We start from the raw sequence: 19,436 nt of genomic DNA, 5'->3' as shown, positions 1-19,436 counted from the left end.
GAACTCCCTCACCCATTCTACCATGTGAGGATGCAGCCAGTGGAGAAGGAAACTTTTCCCTTCTAGGTTCTTTGGCTGGTCTAATAATTAAGTTGACATAAGACAGATTAACAGGAGAAAATGTTAATTTCATATTTATAAGAACCCCCATGATATTAGTCCTCTTAATAATAGTCAAGCAATTGAGGTTTATATACCATCCTGAGCTAAGGAGAAAGAGGGAAGGATCTGGGATTTCAAAGGGGAAGAAGACAATTTACAGGAAGATGGGGAAAACTAATGTTTCTAAACAAATATTTGCCATGCTGTTCAGAGACAATGGGACACAAAGAGGAATTTGAACAAACAGGCCTTGCTGAATTCCTTCCGGCTTACCACACCTAGCTGATACTCTTTGTAGTTATTTTCAGTGATAGCTGTCTACCAGGCCAGGCCCTCTAACTAAATGCTTTCAGGCAGTTAAAAGGGAGGCAAAAAGCTACTCCTGAGTCCCTTGGGCCTTGATTGACTTCAACTCAAAACAATCCACACATCAAAGTGCACATTTTGGTAAGGCCTGTCCTGGACCCCATCACAGCAAAAAAAGGCTATCTGCGAACCAGGAAATAGGATGTCACCAGACACCAAATCTCTAGACATTTGATCTTGGACCTCCCAGCTCTTACAACCCAGAGAAACAAATTTCTGTTTTTCATAAACCCAGCCTATGGTATTCTGTTAAAATAACCCCGACGGACTCAGCTTCCAACCAAGTCACCACCTATAGAAGGAAAGAGAAACAAAAAGACTACATATCTTACTGCTACTGCTCATCTTCCACCTAAATACCTTTCCTTCTTTTCTCTTCTCCAATCCACTCAGTGAAATAACTCTAAGCACAAGGATCACCTTTACCTATTTACCAACCTCCAGCTCCAAGAGGGCTTAGCTATACCTCATTTGTGCCCTCATTTAAGAGCAGAGGATACAACTTATTTATCTTTATATCCATAATACTTAGTATCATTGTGATACATATTAGAAACAAAACAAATATTTCATAAATGGGAAATTAAAGAATGAAAATTCCTCCAGTATAACTTACTGATTTAGACTTTGTGGGGCACCGGGGTGGCTTGATTGGTTAAGTACCCGACTCTTGATCTCAGCTCAGCTCTTGGTTTCAGGGTTGTGAGTTCCACACTGGTTGTGGAACCTACTAAAAAGAGAGAGGAAAGAAAGACTTTGTTTTGCACATAGACTCTGCTATACACAAGTTTTGTGAAATTGTCTGATTTAGTGTCTTTGGGTTGTTACAACAAAAGTACCATAAGGTAGGTGGACTAATAACAACTATCTCAGTCTAAAGACTAGAAAGTCTAAGATCAAGGCTCATTTCCTCATCCATAGATGACTGTCTTCTCTCTATGTCCTCACACAGCAAAAGAGGAAAAGGAGCTTTTAAAATCCTCTTTTATAAGGGCACTAATCCCTTATAAATAATAAGGCTTCTAACCTCATCACCTAATCACCTCCCCAAAACTCTACTTCCAAACACCATCACATGGGGGATTAGGTTTCAACATATGAATGGGGGGGTGGGGGAGGGCAATTATTCAGTCTATAGCTATGCTTATCTTTTTTCTTTTTTCTTTTTTTTTTTTTAATGGAACACTTCATGAATTTGCATGTCATCCTTGCACTGAAGCCATGCTAATCTTCTCTGTATAGTTCCAATTTTAGTATATGTGCTGACGAAGCAAGCACCATACTTACATTTTCTGATTCTCAGCTTTCTCATCTGTAAATGAAGATGACAATTAAATCCATCACAGAGTTGTTATGAGGATTAAATTACATAATTAATGTTGAAAAAAGATTTCCACAGTGCCAATACAGTTTTCATGCTCAAAAAATGATAGCCACTATTTTTAGTAATTGTTTGTGACTGTTTCTACTGTAATAGTCATCTGTTGCATATTAACTATTTGTTCAGATATCAGTTTCACCTCTTGGGTACAAAAAAAATTTCAAAGACACTGATATATAATAGGTAGGTATTTATTGTACTTACTGCACATATTTCAGTATGAGAGTACTGTGGCAACAAAATTACATCTTTGTTGGAAATATATCTTTGATAGATGGCCTTTATGATATTGAGGTATGTTCCCTATATCCCTATACTGTGTAGAGTTTTAATCAAGAAAGGATGCTATATTTTGTCAAATGCTTTTTCTGCATCAAGAGGATCATATGATTCTTGTCCCTTCTTTTATTAATGTGATGTGTCACATTGATTGATTTGCAAATGTTGAACCACCCTTGCAGTCCAGGAATAAATCCCATGTGGTGAGTAATCTTTTTAATGTACTGTTGGATCCTTTTGTCGAGTATCTTGGTGAGTATTTTAGCATCCATTTTTATCAGCATTATTGGTCTATAATTCCTTTTGGTGTGGTCTTTGTCGGATTTTAGGATCAAGGTAATGCTGGCCTCATAGAATGAGTTTGGAAGTTTTCCCTTCATTTCTATTTTTTGAAACAGTTTCAGAAGAATAGGTGTTAGTTCTTCTTTAAATGTTTGGTAGAATTCCCCTGGGAAGCCATCTGGCCCCGGATTCTTGTTTAGGGGGAAGCTTTTGATTACTGCTTCAATTTCCTTGCAGTTAGTTTATAGGTCTGTTCAGATCTTCTATTTCTTACTGTTTCAGTTTTGATAGTTTATATATCTCTAGGAGTCCGTCCATTTCTTCCAAATTGCCTAATATGTTGGCATATAGTCACTCATAATACGTTTTTAAAGTTGGTTGTATTTCCTTGGGGTTGGTCATGATCTCTCCTCTTTCATTCATGATTTTATTAATTTAGGTCCTTTCTCTTTTCTTTTTGATAAGTCTGGCTATGGGTTTATCAGTCTTACTAATTCTTTCAACAAACCAGCTTCTAGTTTCATTGAACTGTTCTACTGTTATTCTGATTACTATTTCATTGATTTCTGCTCCAGTTATAATTTCTCTTCTCCTGCTTGGCTTAGGCTTTATTTGCAGTTCTTTCTCCAGTTCCTTTAAGGTGTAAGGTTAGCTTGTGTATTTGAGACCTTCTTTATTTCTTGAGAAAGGCATCTATTGCAACGTACTTCCCTCTTAGGACTGCCTTTGCTGTATTGGAAAGGTTATGAAGAGTTGTGTTTTCATTCTTATTAGTTCCCATGAATTTTTTTTTAAAATTCTTCTTTAATTGACCCATTGATTTTTTAGCAGGATACTCTTTAACCTCTAAGTGTTTTATTTCCTTCCAAATTTCCTCTTATGATTGAGCTCCAGTTTCAAAGCATTATGATCTGAAAATATGCGAAACAAACTGAGGATTGCTAAAGGGAAAGTGGGTGGGGGATGCAGAACTGGGTGATGGGCATTAAGGAGGGCACAAGTTGTGATGAACACTGGGTGTTGTACATCATTGATGAATTGTTGAACACTACATCTGAAACTAATGATGTACTTTGTGTTGACTAACTGAATTTAAATAATAATAAAAAAGAAAATATATCTTTGATTTTCAAAAATCAAGGAACAAAGGAAAAAAAAAAACATATGGTTGGTTTCAAAACAGTAGAGTAAGCGCTTACTCTCACTTCTATCCCAAAGATTTTAGAAAACATATTTTAAAAATTCACTGATGCTTAAGAATAGAAAGAAGAAGTGTCAGTTGTTATGAGGCTATAGGGGATTCATAACAAAAATTTATATAAATAAATGTGTAAAAATATATACAGAATATAGAGGTAAGCTGAGAATTCCATAAGCCAGTGTCATCATGGGAGGCTATTGCTATGGCTTCTGTACAGGAAGACACTGGGCTTCGGGGCTAGAAGCCTCCAGGAAGGAGTGTCGGCAGTTCTGAGAAACTGCAGTGATGACCTCAGAGGAAAATATTTCAGCTACAGAGCCAGATACCCAGATATGGAGTGAGAGTCCAGTGCAATTATCAAGAGGGAGGGCTCCCCAACTCAAAATGAAGACCACAAAAGTGAACTGCACCACAGCTCAACGGAGGGAAAAGTCTACACCCAGAACTACAAGGTGGTTCTGACATTAGAAGAAACAAGCCTTAAGGTGGCGGATGGTGAAGGTGAAGATGGGGAGTGCCAGACCTGCAGAGTTGCGGCAAAGCAATCAGATAAGAACAGTTATTGACAGCTTGCTCAAAACCAACAGTCTTGTTCTTTCCTCAAGTACCTCCTCCCACACTTTCATCACAGGATCAACAACAATTATAATTTACCACTTTCTCTTTAAACATGCTGCTTTAGAACTTTTATTCTGCTCTCTTCATACTCTTCTGCTTATACCCAAGGGAATGGTTGAAAGAGGAATAAGAAAATTATTTTAAATAAGTATATTAGATATCCTCAGAAATAAAGGGGGAAATTGCATTCATGAAAGAATAGTAGGAGGTTATGAAACAATAAAAAGTAATAATAATCATTAAATATTAAAAAATGACATGATTTTTCAGTATTAGGTTGATTTGGGATTAGATAAGCATACACAGTGAATTAGTAAATCAGAATATGTATACATACATTAACATATATATATATATATATATATATATATATTTCTTCAAAAACGCAGAACAGAGAACTTCAAAAATAAGAATTTGAAAGATTGAGCAACATGAAGGCTAAATCCCCAAATTCCAATATTCAATGCAAATGAATTTTAGAGAGATGAAAGTACATAAGAACAATATTTGAAGGGAAATAATGGTAACAATTTCTCAGCACGTAAAAAGAAATTTACAAGTTATTTGACAGAAGAAATCTATCAAGCACCAAGCTTTAAATAAATGAATAGATAATAAATAAGTAACAATACCTAAGTAAATGATAGTGACATTAAAAACAGCAAGTCTAGGGGCTTCTCGGTGGTGTAGTAGATTGAGTTCTGTTTCAGCTCAGGTCTTGATCTCAGTTTCTTGGGATAGATATAAATAAAATATTAAATCCAGTGTATTAAAGGAATCATTATAGCATCTGTGGCATCTGATAAAAATACACAGGTGTTCAAAAATAAATCCAATGTGCTCGCTTCGGCAGCACATATACAAAAATAAATCCAAAGTTATTGTTTGGTTAGAAAAAGAGCAAGTTATAGAATAACAGTCACAGTATACTATAATAAAATTATAATGCATATGTAATGTATGTATTATAATACATAGTTTTAGAGAGGAGTTTAATATTTACATAAATATAGATGTTTATAATATTTCATATGATATATGCCTATGTATAATTATAAAAACATGGGAAAACAACTGGAGAGACCATTCTAATTGTGCTGGTAGATTATAGAAAAATCAGGAATGTGTGATTGTTGGAATATCAGGATAGAAGCCATAACTTTATCTCAAAGTTTTCTCTTTTAAATTGTTTTTCCATCATTTGAAGACAATGTGATTTCATGTGACTTAAAAATGAAAACAACTACCACAATAATTTGCTATTGACATTCTTAGTTTCACAATGCAGATCCTAGACAGTTGGAGTTTCTTTGAATGTCAGCTGAAAGAATGCTTTCGTGTGCTTTTAAGAGAATTTTTTCAACCTTCTTCAATTTAACTCATATAGAAACATTTTTGGAGGAACATATCTGGGTGATTTGGAATGCAGAATTGATTCCTGCCCTAAGAAGTTTTTTTTGACAGGTATAGTTGGGGAAATAATTCAACCAGCAAGTGTCAGGGAGACTGGCAGATCCTACAAGAAAGGTATTCACTGAATGCTGTAGGAACATTAAGACGAGCAGCAGCACCTCATATCCTGGTCATGACCTAAGGATTTACTGTATCATGTACAGATAACAAAAATAAGAAACGTTTTGGGGGTTTGGGGAAAATACTGAGATGTGTATGTGTGTGTGTGTGTATAGTGCAGACAAAAATTTGAAATTTTCTGTTAGGCACAATCACTAGCATGTGTTTTGATCACCCCAGATTCCCCATCTACAAAATGAGAGAACTACATTTATTGTTTTCTAGAGATCATGTCATTAAATTATAGTTGTAAGAGTAGCACAAAGAAAAAAAAAAGGTTGGAAAACATATTCATCTTTTTTGTTCTGAAATATCTCCTATATAGAGAGTGTACATCTACCAAATTGGTCATATGGATAGCATGTGCCTCAAACCCCTGGAAGGTGACTTGTATCTTCTAATTTTTGCAGAAATTGAAAAAGAAAGTTGTGGTGATCCTGGTACACCCTTATATGGAATTAGAGAAGGCGATGGATTTTCTAATCGTGATGTTTTAAGGTTCGAATGCCAGTTTGGGTTTGAATTAATTGGAGAGAAATCCATTGTTTGTCAAGAGAATAACCAATGGTCTGCAAACATACCCATCTGTATCTGTGAGTACCAAATGCTTTGCTTTCAGATAGCATATGTTACCCTGTCCTTGCATATAATTGCTTTTGTAATTAATTGCAAAGAGCTGGAACCGTGTAATTATTTTTGAACGAGTAGCACTTTGTGATACTATCTTTAACAAGTATGCTTATGCCAAATTATAAATTTCATTAAAGATTTAAATAAAGTTAACATAGTTCACTTGGTAATTGCAAAGTATATATTACATGTGTTCTTATAATGTTTTATTGGTGGCATTTTATACTTTATAGATAACATACTTCTTACAGAAATTATACATCTGAACTAATTCTAGTAGATTCATTTATTTTAACAAGATAGTATATGCTTATTTTTGATCAAAAGCACTTAAAATATTTAAAGCTTATATTCTATGTATAATGCATTAGCTTATTTTTTTGCTTGTAGATGCTCACACTAATACATGCTCTCTGCCATTTATTTATATTGCACAGGGAAAAATTCATTAATGTTTATGATATACAGTATGCTTGGATTAAAAGAATATTTTTCTTCAAATACATTAAAACATTGCAATTTAACTACAACAAAAATATAATTTATATTATCTATTGATACGCTTTCAGTTTCAGTTAAATACCAACAAAACAAATGAAACTTATCAGTTATAGGTGTAATATTGAAAATTTTGCATCTGGGCTTTGAATATTCACAAATGGTAACATATAAAGCCAATACTCATGAAAATAAAAATAATTTTCTGGTTTTCAAATTTAAGATATTTCATCTGTATCTAACTTACAATGTTTTTCATTTGTGAAAACTTTCATTCTCTAAAAGGCACAAACTTTACTTCAGTATTTAACTGTTTTTTTTTTTTTTTAAGTAGCCTCTTTCAAGACCTACATTTCATCTCCGTTACAATATATGCTGCAAAACATGTATTTTCTTTTATTGGAAATGTTGCTTATTTAACAATTTAAAATTATTTCACATTTTTAAAAGTAACAGAACTTTTAAAGAGACTAGAGGTCATTTTCTAATAGGTATTTTTGCATAGTTAAAAAGAGAAAAATAGAATCAAATACCGAGTGAGCACTGTTGTTTCTCAGGATACTGTCTGGATACGTATTGCCATGATACCTAATCTCACGTTTTAGCAAAGTGAGTATTTTTTGAATGTGGCAGAAATTACCCCAATTAAAATATGTTTTGGGAGCTCTTTAGAAAATGTAGGAGAGGAAGAGTGCATATAATCCCTCTCCTTTTAGGGCCAGTGTTCATCCCTGACCAAGATCACCTTGTGAAGTTTCTACCGAGCCAGGGGATGTAGCTCAGTGGTAGAGCGCATGCTTCGCATGTGAAATTTCTACCGTAAGAGAAGAAAATGTATTTGGAGAGTTTGATTGGATTCTCTTAGCATTATATAGTAGTAGTACTTTGAAAGACTTAAAGATCCTTAATTCTAGGTGTTCTTCCAAGGAGACAATTTTGTGTACTATTGGAGAATCTATTAATACAATATACCACATCAAAAATGAAATTATTTTTTTTTAATTTTATTTTATTTTTTCAGTGTTCCAAGATTCATTGTTTACATATCACAGCCAGTGCTCCATGAAATACATTCTCTTCTTAATACCCCCCACCAGGAAACTGTTTTTAGTCATTTTTTAAGTCATTTTAAGGGGTATTAAAATACATTTAATACAATATTTAAAATAATGCTGACTAAAACAAATTTAAACTCCTGAAAATCTAGAAGACACTTTTTTTTTTTACTATTTTAAAAGTAAGTAGGCCCTGCAACTTGCTATATGATAAATATGTAGCAATTAGTTTTCTATACACCAATAGCTAATTTGAAAATGTAATGGAAAGCTAATTTATTCAGAAAAGTAAAATTGTAAAATATGTGGAAATAATTCTTGCATAAACCCATATAACCTGTAGAAAATTACAAACTTATTCAGAAAAGAATATTTTATGAGAAAAACATAGATAGATGCCATATTCCTGAATAAGAACACATTATTACATTATAATAAATGTGAATTGTATGAATATTGCTTTGAAAGTTCAATAAAAATCTTGGGGTGCCTGGGTGGCTCAGTGGGTTAAAGCCTCTGCCTTTGGCTCAGGTCGTGATCCCAGGGTCCTGGGATCGAGCCCCGCATCAGGCTCTCTGCTCGGCAGGGAGCCTGCTTCCTCCTCTCTCTGCCTACTTGTGATCTCTCTCTCTGTCAAATAAATAAATAAAATCTTTTTTAAAAAAAGTTCAATAAAAATAATAACATAATTTATCTGGGGACACACATTCTTTAGGAATGTGTTGACATGCTGCTAGGTTTAAAAAAAAATAGTAGAATTGATGTAAGAATTTTTTAAAAGAAAAGTGCTTAAGTGGCCTTCAAAGTATCATATTAAGTTGCTGCCATAAAATTAGTGTGATACTCACAGAAATATAACCCTGGATCAAAGGAAGTGTCATTAAAAACTGCATCTAATATAACAAAGGGTATTACATCGGCATTGACCTATTTATTAGAGATGGAAGATTAGCATGATAGATCTTGGTCATCACTTGCCAGAATAGGGATCATTTAGATCAGAGATTAACAAAATAAGGTCTTTGGGACAAATTTAGCCTGAAGCATAATTTGGTAAAGTTTTATTGGAACATAACTGTGTGTTTTCATTTACCTATTGCACATGGCTGATATCCTGCTACTGTGGCAATGTTAAGTAGTTGCAAAAGAGACGATGTGGTTTGTAAAGCCAAAGCATTTACCATCGGTTCCTTTATGGAAGGTTTGCGGACCCTGTCTTTAAGTCAAGGGCAGTAGAATCAAATGATTCCAGGATGCAGGCAGGTAAAGGTGTGAAAGGAATAGGACTAGGTAGGTATGCACCCATGATGGAAGTGGTGGGGATCTGGAGTGCATTAACTTTTTCAAAGAAGCTAGAATTCCTGACTTTTTCCCCTCAAATGTGAAGTAGGATGATTTTAAAATGTGATTTCAAATTTCTGTACAGGCATAAGCAAAAATCATACTAGACACATTTGCAGTCTGGATGCAGCCCAATGGCTATCAGTTTCCAAGACCTGGTGTTAACTCCTAGCATCATTCCATACAGAAGAAGCAAACTTAGGTTAGAAATTACATTTAAAATGATAAAAAATTATACATATATAGTAATAAACAACTGATTATATATATATATAATTCCTATCATTCTTTTACATATGTTACATATTTTACACATATATATATAGGTATGGTTACATTTTTGTCTTTATATTTCTGTAACTAGAGAAACAGATATTGGTCTTATTTCTGAATGTTAATAAAAGATCTAAATTTAAAAAAAAATATTAAAAACCAAAGAAATTATTATTTTAATATTCTAAAAAGTTATTTATACTAACATTGTTGAAATAATATATGAATATTAAATGAATGGTAATATTGAATATTATAGAGTAAGTATTCATCATCTTAAATGATCAGTGTTCATGAGCTTATAATTTCAAAAAGAGAGAAAATGGAGAAATCTTCCACTTTACTAGTAGGCAAAGAAGGGCAGATTAATAATGTGTCATTTCTCTTATCAAATAAGGAAGGTTAAATAATCATAATATTTTATGCTGGTAGAGGATATATATATATATGTATGTATCAGAATAAGTGAATACAACTTTTCCAGGCAGAAATTTAGCAAAATATTTTTCAGGCTTAAATTTTGTACTCTTTGTAAATAAAATTTGGGGCAAAATTAAATGAATTGGATTTTTTTTTTCCAAATTATGTAATGAAAGCCACTGGAAGAAAACATGTCATTATTTTAACTGTGATTTCCTCTCTGTAAAAAGACCATTACCTTTGTTTTTTACCCTTTTTCTACTTCCTAAATGTTCTGTTGATCCTTTAGCTCAGATGTTTTTAAAAGTTAAAAGAAAACTGACGGGAGGTGTCCAGCAGGGGCAGGGAGAGACTTCATCTTAGTAAGATGTGAAAGTTTGTCTTTCTAGTGTTAGCAACTAGTGGTGATAGCTATAAAAGCTAATTTGTCTTCTTATCTGTGTTTTAAACTCTGAGAGCCATGGCAGGAATGAACCTCGCCTAATCACCAACCTCTCTCCAAGTTTTGTCTGGGCTACAACATCCTAGTTCTATTAATATCCGCATAATATTTTTTGTCTTCAGTCATTTCCTGAGGATTCTTGCTTTATATGAAAATCTCTAAATATTTTACCAATTTTCTTTCTTAAGCACAGAAACAAAAACTTTGTATAGAATGCCAACACAAATATGATAAATGTCAAAATAAATTGCCTTTATTACTCCCATGACATTTTCTTGCATATTTAAGCATACAGTCACCCAAAGTAACAGTTTGCCTCTTTTAATATGTGAATATGGTAACATTTTTTTCTGTTTTATAATTTACATTTTTTAATATTATTTTTTCAACCTGCTCATTGATTACCATAGTTGTGGCAAAATAATGTATAATAAGAATAAAATATAATAAGTAAATAAGGATAAAGTTTAATAAGGATATGGCAAAATAAGGTAGAATATTACTTTTGAAAATTTGTTGTATTTTACAATCTTATTTTAACAGTTCCTTGTCTGTCTAACTTTACTGCACCAATGGGAACAGTGCTTTCTCCTGATTACCCAGAAGGGTATGGAAATAATTTAAACTGCATCTGGACAATAATCTCTGATCCAGGGAGCCGGATTCATCTTTCTTTTAATGACTTTGATCTGGAATCTCAGTTTGACTTCCTTGCTGTTAAAGATGGTGACTCTCCAGACTCCCCAATTCTTGGAACCTTTACTGGGGCTGAGGTGCCTTCCCATCTTACCAGTAATAGTCATATACTGCGATTGGAATTTCAAGCGGACCATTCAATGTCGGGACGTGGCTTTAACATCACTTATAACAGTAAGTTTATTTTTTCCATAAAACATATTTCTACAATGTAGAGCTAGAAAGGAATCACATAAACCAGCTCTCTCCCTCCACAGAACAGGAAACTTGAACAAATCGTATATATGTATAAAATTGTGCCAGGGAGTCATTTAGTTCTTGATTTCCAACCATATTTTACTCCCAGTTGTGTCATTTCTCTGTTTGTGAGAAGCCTGATATTAAGGAAACCTACTATATATCATATACTTTGCTCCATTATTGGTATGCAAACATATAGATGAGAGAAATCTTTCTTTCAAAATATTCATAAACTGGGGCACCTGGCTAGCTCTGTCAGGGGGGCACAGGACTCTTGATCTTGGGGTTGCAGTTTCAAGCTCCATGTTGGATGTAGAGTTTACTTAAAAATAAAATCTTAAAAAATAAAATAAAAACCAAAATATTTATAAACACATGGGCAACCTATAAACAAATAGTGACAGAACAGAATTATAATTCCAAAGAAAAAAACTGTAAGGCTGCAGAAACATTACAGAGCAGGCAGTCATTAACTTAGGGGCAGCAGACCACTGAGCTGATTTAGCAAGGCCACCACCAGAGAGAAGTACCTTAGAGATTAAGAGTGTCATCTCTACAGTGAACCTATGCAACTTCAAATATTGGCTCTGCTCCATTCTTAGGTGTAATAAATGAGCCTCAGTGTTCCTGTCAGTAAAACTATATTTAGGCTTTTGTAAGGAATCTATTAGATGGTGCATCTAAATAAGTTAGCATCAAATATTTGATACCTAGTAAATGCTCAATAAGCATTAGCTATCATTTGTTTAGTTGCCTTTTGAACTATCATCTTAACATCTTATTTAATTGTGTTTATTATATTGCTTCCTTTTGAGATTTCTTTACGTTAAATAACCTTATCCAGATAAGAGTTAAATAACTCTTACCTATCACTCATATTCTTTGTATTTTTCTGAAAAAAAAAAAAAAAATGGTTTGAATATAGCAAAAAAAAAAAAAAAAAAATCACATGAAGGAGAAAACATCTTAGTGTATTTACACCCTTACATATTAATGCTTCTGTTTGCAAATGTTTCTAAAGCCATAGAATGAATACTAGTGACTCTCTTTGTTTTTTAATTCCTTGATGCTACCACATTGTCAGATATTGACTAACTTGATGAGTTAATATTCATGTCATATAACAATAGGATTATAGTTTCCTGCTTTTAAAAAAAAAAATGGCATCTCTAACCTCCACCCCCACTCATTCAGTGCTGAGCTTTGGTTATTAGTAACAAAAAGCAATTACTGCCTTTTCAAAGTGTCACTGGTGGTGAAGTTGTCAACATGTAATTGCACATCATTAAAGTTAAATTAGCTGTGACATGTGTCATACAGACTGTTGTATAAAATAGTTGCTTCATCTGAAAGTCCTTTTAACAATACTTCATTTATATGTATAAAGGTATGCATATATACACATATATATATGCACTTATCCATCTAAATTTTCATTTTATCTTAAACACATATAATTTTTAACTTTAATGTTTATGGTACCTTCAGGATATTATGGAAATATGCCTCCTTGTTTCTTGTTCTGTTTCTCAGTAAATAATATAATCCATCATATGCAAATTCTTATATTTAATGTTTTCTACTGAAATTATATTTTTCTGAAATAAATACCTACCAGGCATTATATTAGGAACAACAAGGCTTAATCAATTGAGGTTTTTGGCACACACAAAAAAATAATAATTAGAAAAAAAACAGTATACCTACAAAATATATTTTGTATATTTTAGAAGTTACCTTAATGTTCTTTTGTACTGTTTAACTTAAAAATGAGGAGAATGAATAATAAAGGTTATATAATTTATGAATAATATCAAAGGGATGATTAGTGAGAGACTTTAAAATTACTTCCTGTACTTATGTAGCATGAATATAGAAATAATTGTAAATACCTTGTAACTATGTTGTACACATTCAGACTTTGCTATTTAAATGTTCTTTCATTTATCTCATAATAATTTAAATATTTATGGTACATACTTGGTCATCCAGATGAATAAAGAGAACAATTTGGAGGACTCATGTAATCTATAATTTTGAAAGATTAAAATTTGCACATCGTCCCTGTACTTCTGCTACTTGCTAAAGATTGGCTAAATATATCCTGCAGACACAAAATAAAATAAAGTGGCCCTGAATTCAAGAACTCACGTTCTTTTGAGACCTGAGATGAAAACCCAAGATACAGTGTTGTTGAGAAAAAATTAGAAGTCAGAGTGAGGGATACATTTCAATCCTATCTCTATGACCTGAGGCCAGCTACTTATCTTTTTATGAATCTCATATTACTCTTTAGAGCTGTAAATGTTAAATGAGATTATAACTTTTCCAAAGCTTCTTTCACTGCCTCAAACATGGTAATAGCAAGACTTAGCTCCCTTCTCTTTTTCTGGATGGCAGAAAATAGATGACAAATGGAAAATGATAAAGAAATTTTAAGACTTTCATACCAGTTTGAAACTTTTCGCTATAACTTCACAAGACTGTCTCTCCATTCAAAAGACTGAATCATAAGAAAAACTTGCAAAGAGATGTAGTCAACCTGCTCTGTATTCAGAATAATTGGAATTCTGACTGGTTTATAGTGGTAATTTTTACCCAGCCAAAGCCTAATGATCTCCAGAAATAGGCAGAAGCAGTTCTATTTTGAAGTGTAATCTAGAGTATAATTCATATTTTAAAAGTCACACCTATTTACACCATAGGCAAACAGGTAGGATCAAAGGAGAGCCGCCAATTCTTTCTTTCTTTTTTTTTTTTAAATAAAAAAGGCTGTTCTAGAAATAAGCATAACTTTTCTCAAAATCAGTTTTTCTCAATGCAAATATATAAGGGTTCGTCTCATACTGCCTGCTTGTGTGTTTTTGTTTGTTTGCTCTTCTCAAGCATTTGGACATAACGAGTGTCCTGATCCAGGAATACCAATCAATGCACGGCGGTTTGGGGACAACTTTCAATTAGGAAGTTCAATTTCAGTTATTTGTGAAGAAGGATTTATTAAAACCCAGGGAACAGAAACAATTACGTGTATACTTATGGATGGAAAAGTAATGTGGAGTGGACCCATTCCAAGATGTGGAGGTAAGTGAAATGGCCAGGGAAAATTATAACCCCATCATAATTGTGCACTAGAACCCATCACAGGGAATGCACCATTTACCAGGACTATTGTAATCTTTATCATAAAATATTATTTAATAATGTACATTAGGCATATTTAGTGAAGCAAATTACACTTAGTGTTTCATGTTAAAATACATTTTTAGAAATCTTTTTAGAAGTCCCCTTTTAAGAAAGGAACTGTTACCAAAAGATATACTTTAGTAAATGGTAAATCGTGGTTGTATGTAGATATTCTCCTTATAGAGTTATAGTTTAGTATGCTTTATAGTTTCTAGTCATCCTCTTTCATGGGATTTTAACTATTCACAGGTTAAACATTTAGTTCTCAAAAATGTGTTAATAACAGGGCACTGGGTGGCTCAATCGGTTGAGCGTGCAACTCTTGGTTTCAGCTCAGGTCACGATCTCAGGGTTGTGAGATCAAGCCCGGGCCAGGCTCCTTATTCAGTGGGAAGTTTGTCTGAGATTCTCTCTCTCTCTCTGCCCCTTCCTCCAGCACTCACTTGCTCGCTCTCTGTCTCTCAAATAAATAAATCTTTAAAAAATATGTGTTAACAATGATTAATTGAAATAAATAAATTTATTCTAGAGCAACCATTATTTAAAATGTATAATTTTTGTGGGCATAGTTTGCTAAACACTTTTCTTCAGTTTTGATTTGTTCAATAAGATATAGTTAAGAAAGTTCAGGGCAATATATACATGTATGTAATGTGTGTATGTGTTTGTGTGCAGTATGTGTGTATGCAATGTTTAAAAGTTTATATCTTTGAATATAGACACTCCTATAAAGTCACAAATTATATTGGAAAAGAAAAATGATCCTACTTAAAAATAAAATATATCAAGTATAGTGTTTCAATTTAGAATCTTTAGGAATGTGTGTATGGGGTGTGGAGCTTCAATTTAGAATTGTCACAATATGGGGTGCCTGGGTGGCTCAGTTAAACTTATGCCTTCAGCTCAGGTCATGATCCCAGAGTCCTGGGATTGAGCCCCAAGTTGGGCTCCCTAATCACCAGGGAGCCAGCTTCTCCCACTGCTTCTCTTCTGCTGGTGTGAGTTCTTTCTCTCTGTCTCTCTTTCTCTCTCCCTTTCTCTCTCTCATGCTCACTCTAACCCCCTCTCTCTCAAATTAATAAAATCTTAAAAGAAAAATTGTCACAATAAGAATTAACTTTCTGTATTGTGCTTTTCTCCTTCCACAGCAGTACCTAAGACTACATATGTGTTTTTATTTAAAGAGATATGGAAGGACTTTTACTAAGGAATAGATAGATGAACCAGAGCCATGAAACCCTTTAATAGATCACCATGCAATAATTAGGTGATGATTTTTAAATAGTTTCTTTTTTCTTGCTTTCCCAATTTTTCTTTTTACCTGTGTCCAAACTCTTAATGGAAACTTTTTTTGTCTTTTTTTTTTTTTCAATTTCTAGGTGATAAATAGAGAATATTTAATATATAATTTTCAGAAATATAACAGACTTCATTGACTAATATAGCCATTACCTATAAATACTGCCATTCATTGAGTTGAGCATTTTCAGAATGTCCTGTAATGAACTAACCCAGACCATGCAATTATGTTTTCCTATTATCCCCTTCAATAGCACTTCCCTCCTCTACTAATCACTTTCTCATTTGTTGTATCAGGGGGCTGAACTAGATGACTTCATGGGTTTTTTTCCCAAACCCCAAATGTTATGGGCTACCCTGGCCATAGTTATGACTGTGCTATTATGTTAAAATAATAATAATAATAATAGAATTGCACAGTAAAGGCGGAAATAAAAAAAAGAAAAATGTAAAGTAATGTTCATTTTTTTTTCCCCATTATACTTTGCCCCTGAGCTCACTAATTTTTTTAATCATAGTTCCTGACCCGAATTTGGGGAGTCAGTCAGGAAAGCCTACATTAGTATTTGAAAGAATGTAGGAGATGGGAGAAATTTTGCTTCAGGCAGAGGAAAGGTTACTGGTTTGATGTGCTGGAGTGGAGGATAGAGGGTCAGGGGTTCGATGAATAACCAGAGGGGCACAGAGCATGGCATGCTTTGTAAATGATGTTAAATGGATTAAAATTATCCTGTGACCAGCAGAAAGTCATTCCAGCTCAGAAGTGACATGCTCCCGCCTCTCCCCTGGGAGTTGTATACAGTCCCATGGACAGATGCAGAGACCTTTACTGAGGAATTGTTGAATCTGGTTGGATCCTCCCCTGCCTAATTTGGGTGTTGGTTTAGAAGCAGCTTGTTTCCTAGCTGAATGGGGAGGTGAAAATAAACTGGACATCAACAAATCATTTTGTTGATTTAGCTCTGAAGGGATCCTAAAGAGAGCTTTGTGAAGTTTCTAAAGGAAAAGATTTCTTTTTCTTTCTTTTTCTTTTTTTTTTTCTTTTTTTTTTTCTGGATGTGTGAGTGAAGTTACATATACTTGGCTCACCTGCCAGTTTCTGGATCTAACCCCAATGTGGGAACTGGGTCCTTAGCTAAGGATAAGGTTAGAGACAGGGAAGGCAGAATCGGAGTGGGCTGGAAGCCATCTTACAGTGGGGCTTGTCAGGTCACCTGTCATTTCCCAGGCCATGTTTCAAGGCAGTTTCCATCCAATAAAGCAGACCATTGTCAACTCCTATATAACTCACTCTGGCAAGTTTAATTTCTGAGACTCTAAGTAAGGTTTGTAAGGATTTCCTTTAGTTTTACTTTTGCCTCAGTTCTACTTAGACATAAACAACAAAAGCCTGAGACTAGCTGAGGAAAGCTGCTGCTTCTTCTTCACTAATGTGTTCTTTTGGGGTTGTTGTTGTGATGGGTCCATAATCAAAGGAGCAAGCGAAGGTCAAGCAAAGCTTTATTTTGTGCCAAGCATTGAGACTCAAATCCACCAGATGGGCCCTCTCTTACAGAGAGGGTGACCCCTCCCTACCTTACAGACCACCTTTTAAAGGGCAAGGGCCATGTAGTTGAGCCTGGCCACACAGGCTCACAGAGGTGGCCAGTGAGATTGCAACACACAGAGAAAGATGCACGGTCATGCTAGGTCATGCACAAGTTACCAACTGAATCACAATTTACCCTATAGTAGATATTTGAACTAGCCTATCACCTTGGTCAGAATTGGCACCCAAAAGGCCCCCCAAAAGGCGGGGCCCACACTCCTTGGTAGTTAGGGAGACAGTATGTGTGCCCCACTGATTGGATGTCTCCACCTGGCCTGACCCGCCCTTGTATTTGGGCTTTGTTACCTGGAACTGGTTTCCTGGAGTTGCTATTAAGTAAGTCCCCTGGCGATTGGGTGGGGGTTGGGGGAGCGGTTTTAAGTTATACTGCATAAACAACAACATGACTGTTCAACCAGGATGGAGCCGCGTTGGCTAAATAGGCCCTTACAGTTGATCTGTTTTCAAACACCCTTCTCCCTCCAGCATTCCCCAGGCTGCCAACAGCCATTCCCACTGACACGCACAAAAACCTATGTCTGAAAGCCCTGTCTGCCTGTCTTCTTCGTCCTTTAGACTTCCATACTTTGACAGAAAAGTTTCGCTTATTATTTATTGAAATTTCTCTTTTAGGGCACTATCACAGCCTACAATTTAGGCTTCATGTTTTAGCTAATTTTTTTATCATTATATTAAATATGTGATATGGATAAAATACATACATGCATATGTTCTGATTAATACAGATAACTATTTCTATTTTAGTCCATTACCATAAAACCTTACCAAATTAAATGCATTGTTAAAAGTTACTCGGATGTATGGATTGCTGTGTTAAAATTAGAAAGTGGTAGTTGCTTGTTTCAATCAGGATTTATAGAGCAAAGGAAGTCAGTATGAAGTGTTTCCATAACAAAAAACACAAAGCTTTAACCTCTTTAAAGATTTTCCTTTCCCTCCACACCCCACCTCCTTCTACTTCAGTTGTTTAGAAGGTTAGGTATATTGACAAATTAGTAATTCACCCACATCAACCAGTCTTCAACCCTAAAACTGTGGAAAATCTTTGAAAAAAAAAAATGAAAGGAAATGTTTTATCAGTCTTGGTCCTTGAATAAGGATTGGTGAGAGGAAAGGGAGAAATGAGATCATAATTTGTTGCAGTTCTATGATCCCAGAGCTGAACTTGGATTCATTTCAGGTAGCTTAAATGCAATTGTTGAACAGAATTGGGTTATACATTTTATTCACTGACCTGAAGTTCACCACTGATGCATTAACTAAGGATAGATTTAGGCTATCTTTGTGAAAATTTGAACCTCTTTCTCTACAATGGGTTGATCAAATTTCCTCATGAGGAAGAAAGATTAGAGGCAATCGAAAGCCTTGCAGTCTCTCAGTTTTGCTAATGGAAAGCAAACTACTATAATTACTATAATCAGCATTGAAATCATTCACTTTGAATTCCACAAACTGTTCCCCTAACTCAATTTAGTGACAATCAATGATTTCTTCACTTACACTTAGACTGTCACCTGAATATAACTGGCTGTATGTAGGGCCAGTCTCTGCATGGTGTCTCCTTCAAAGATATATCCTACAGCCATGAATAGTGTAGATGGTTATCATAGGTCTACTTTAATGGTCTGACATAGGGATTTTCATGATGTGCCATGAAAGCTTCCTAAAAATCCTCTTCCTCTGTCTCCATCAGTTTCCCACTCTTAATAGCTGCATAAACACTCTCCCTCTTTTGCCCTGTGGTCCCCTTAAGACCCCTCTTGGCCTCACATTCATTTATTTTTCCACATAGCCCAAACCCCTGTTGGGTACCTGTGAGCCTCCTCACCGAATTCAACCCTCAGGAAGTGCAGTTTTCTTTTCAGAATATTTTCTCTTGGATTTTCTTCTTTCCATACTCTCTTTCTTTCTCCTAACATGATCAGAATTTCTCTCAGGGGCCCCTGAGG

At 34.6% G+C, this 19,436-nt stretch overlaps 1 protein-coding gene and 1 non-coding gene across 6 annotated transcripts in view; one reads left to right on the top strand and one right to left on the bottom strand.

The window, feature by feature from the left end:
• The window catches only part of CSMD3 (CUB and Sushi multiple domains 3), a 1,246,643-nt gene that overhangs the window by 797,379 nt on the left and 429,828 nt on the right, over positions 1 to 19,436 (top strand). For all 5 annotated transcript variants that reach the window (XM_032316321.1, XM_032316320.1, XM_032316319.1 and 2 more), the window contains 3 exons: positions 6,212 to 6,394; positions 11,004 to 11,330; positions 14,283 to 14,477. In XM_032316321.1, coding sequence (XP_032172212.1) covers positions 6,212 to 6,394; positions 11,004 to 11,330; positions 14,283 to 14,477 — 705 coding nt within the window. The remainder of the gene's footprint in view (positions 1 to 6,211; positions 6,395 to 11,003; positions 11,331 to 14,282; positions 14,478 to 19,436) is intronic.
• LOC116575655 lies at positions 1,640 to 1,746 on the bottom strand. The gene has a single exon (XR_004279894.1). It is a non-coding gene; the product is annotated as a U6 spliceosomal RNA (small nuclear RNA).

The sequence above is a fragment of the Mustela erminea genome, chromosome 16 (genome assembly GCF_009829155.1).
Source record: "Mustela erminea isolate mMusErm1 chromosome 16, mMusErm1.Pri, whole genome shotgun sequence".
NCBI lineage: Eukaryota > Metazoa > Chordata > Mammalia > Carnivora > Mustelidae > Mustela > Mustela erminea.
This window is presented reverse-complemented; position numbering and strand designations above follow the sequence as displayed.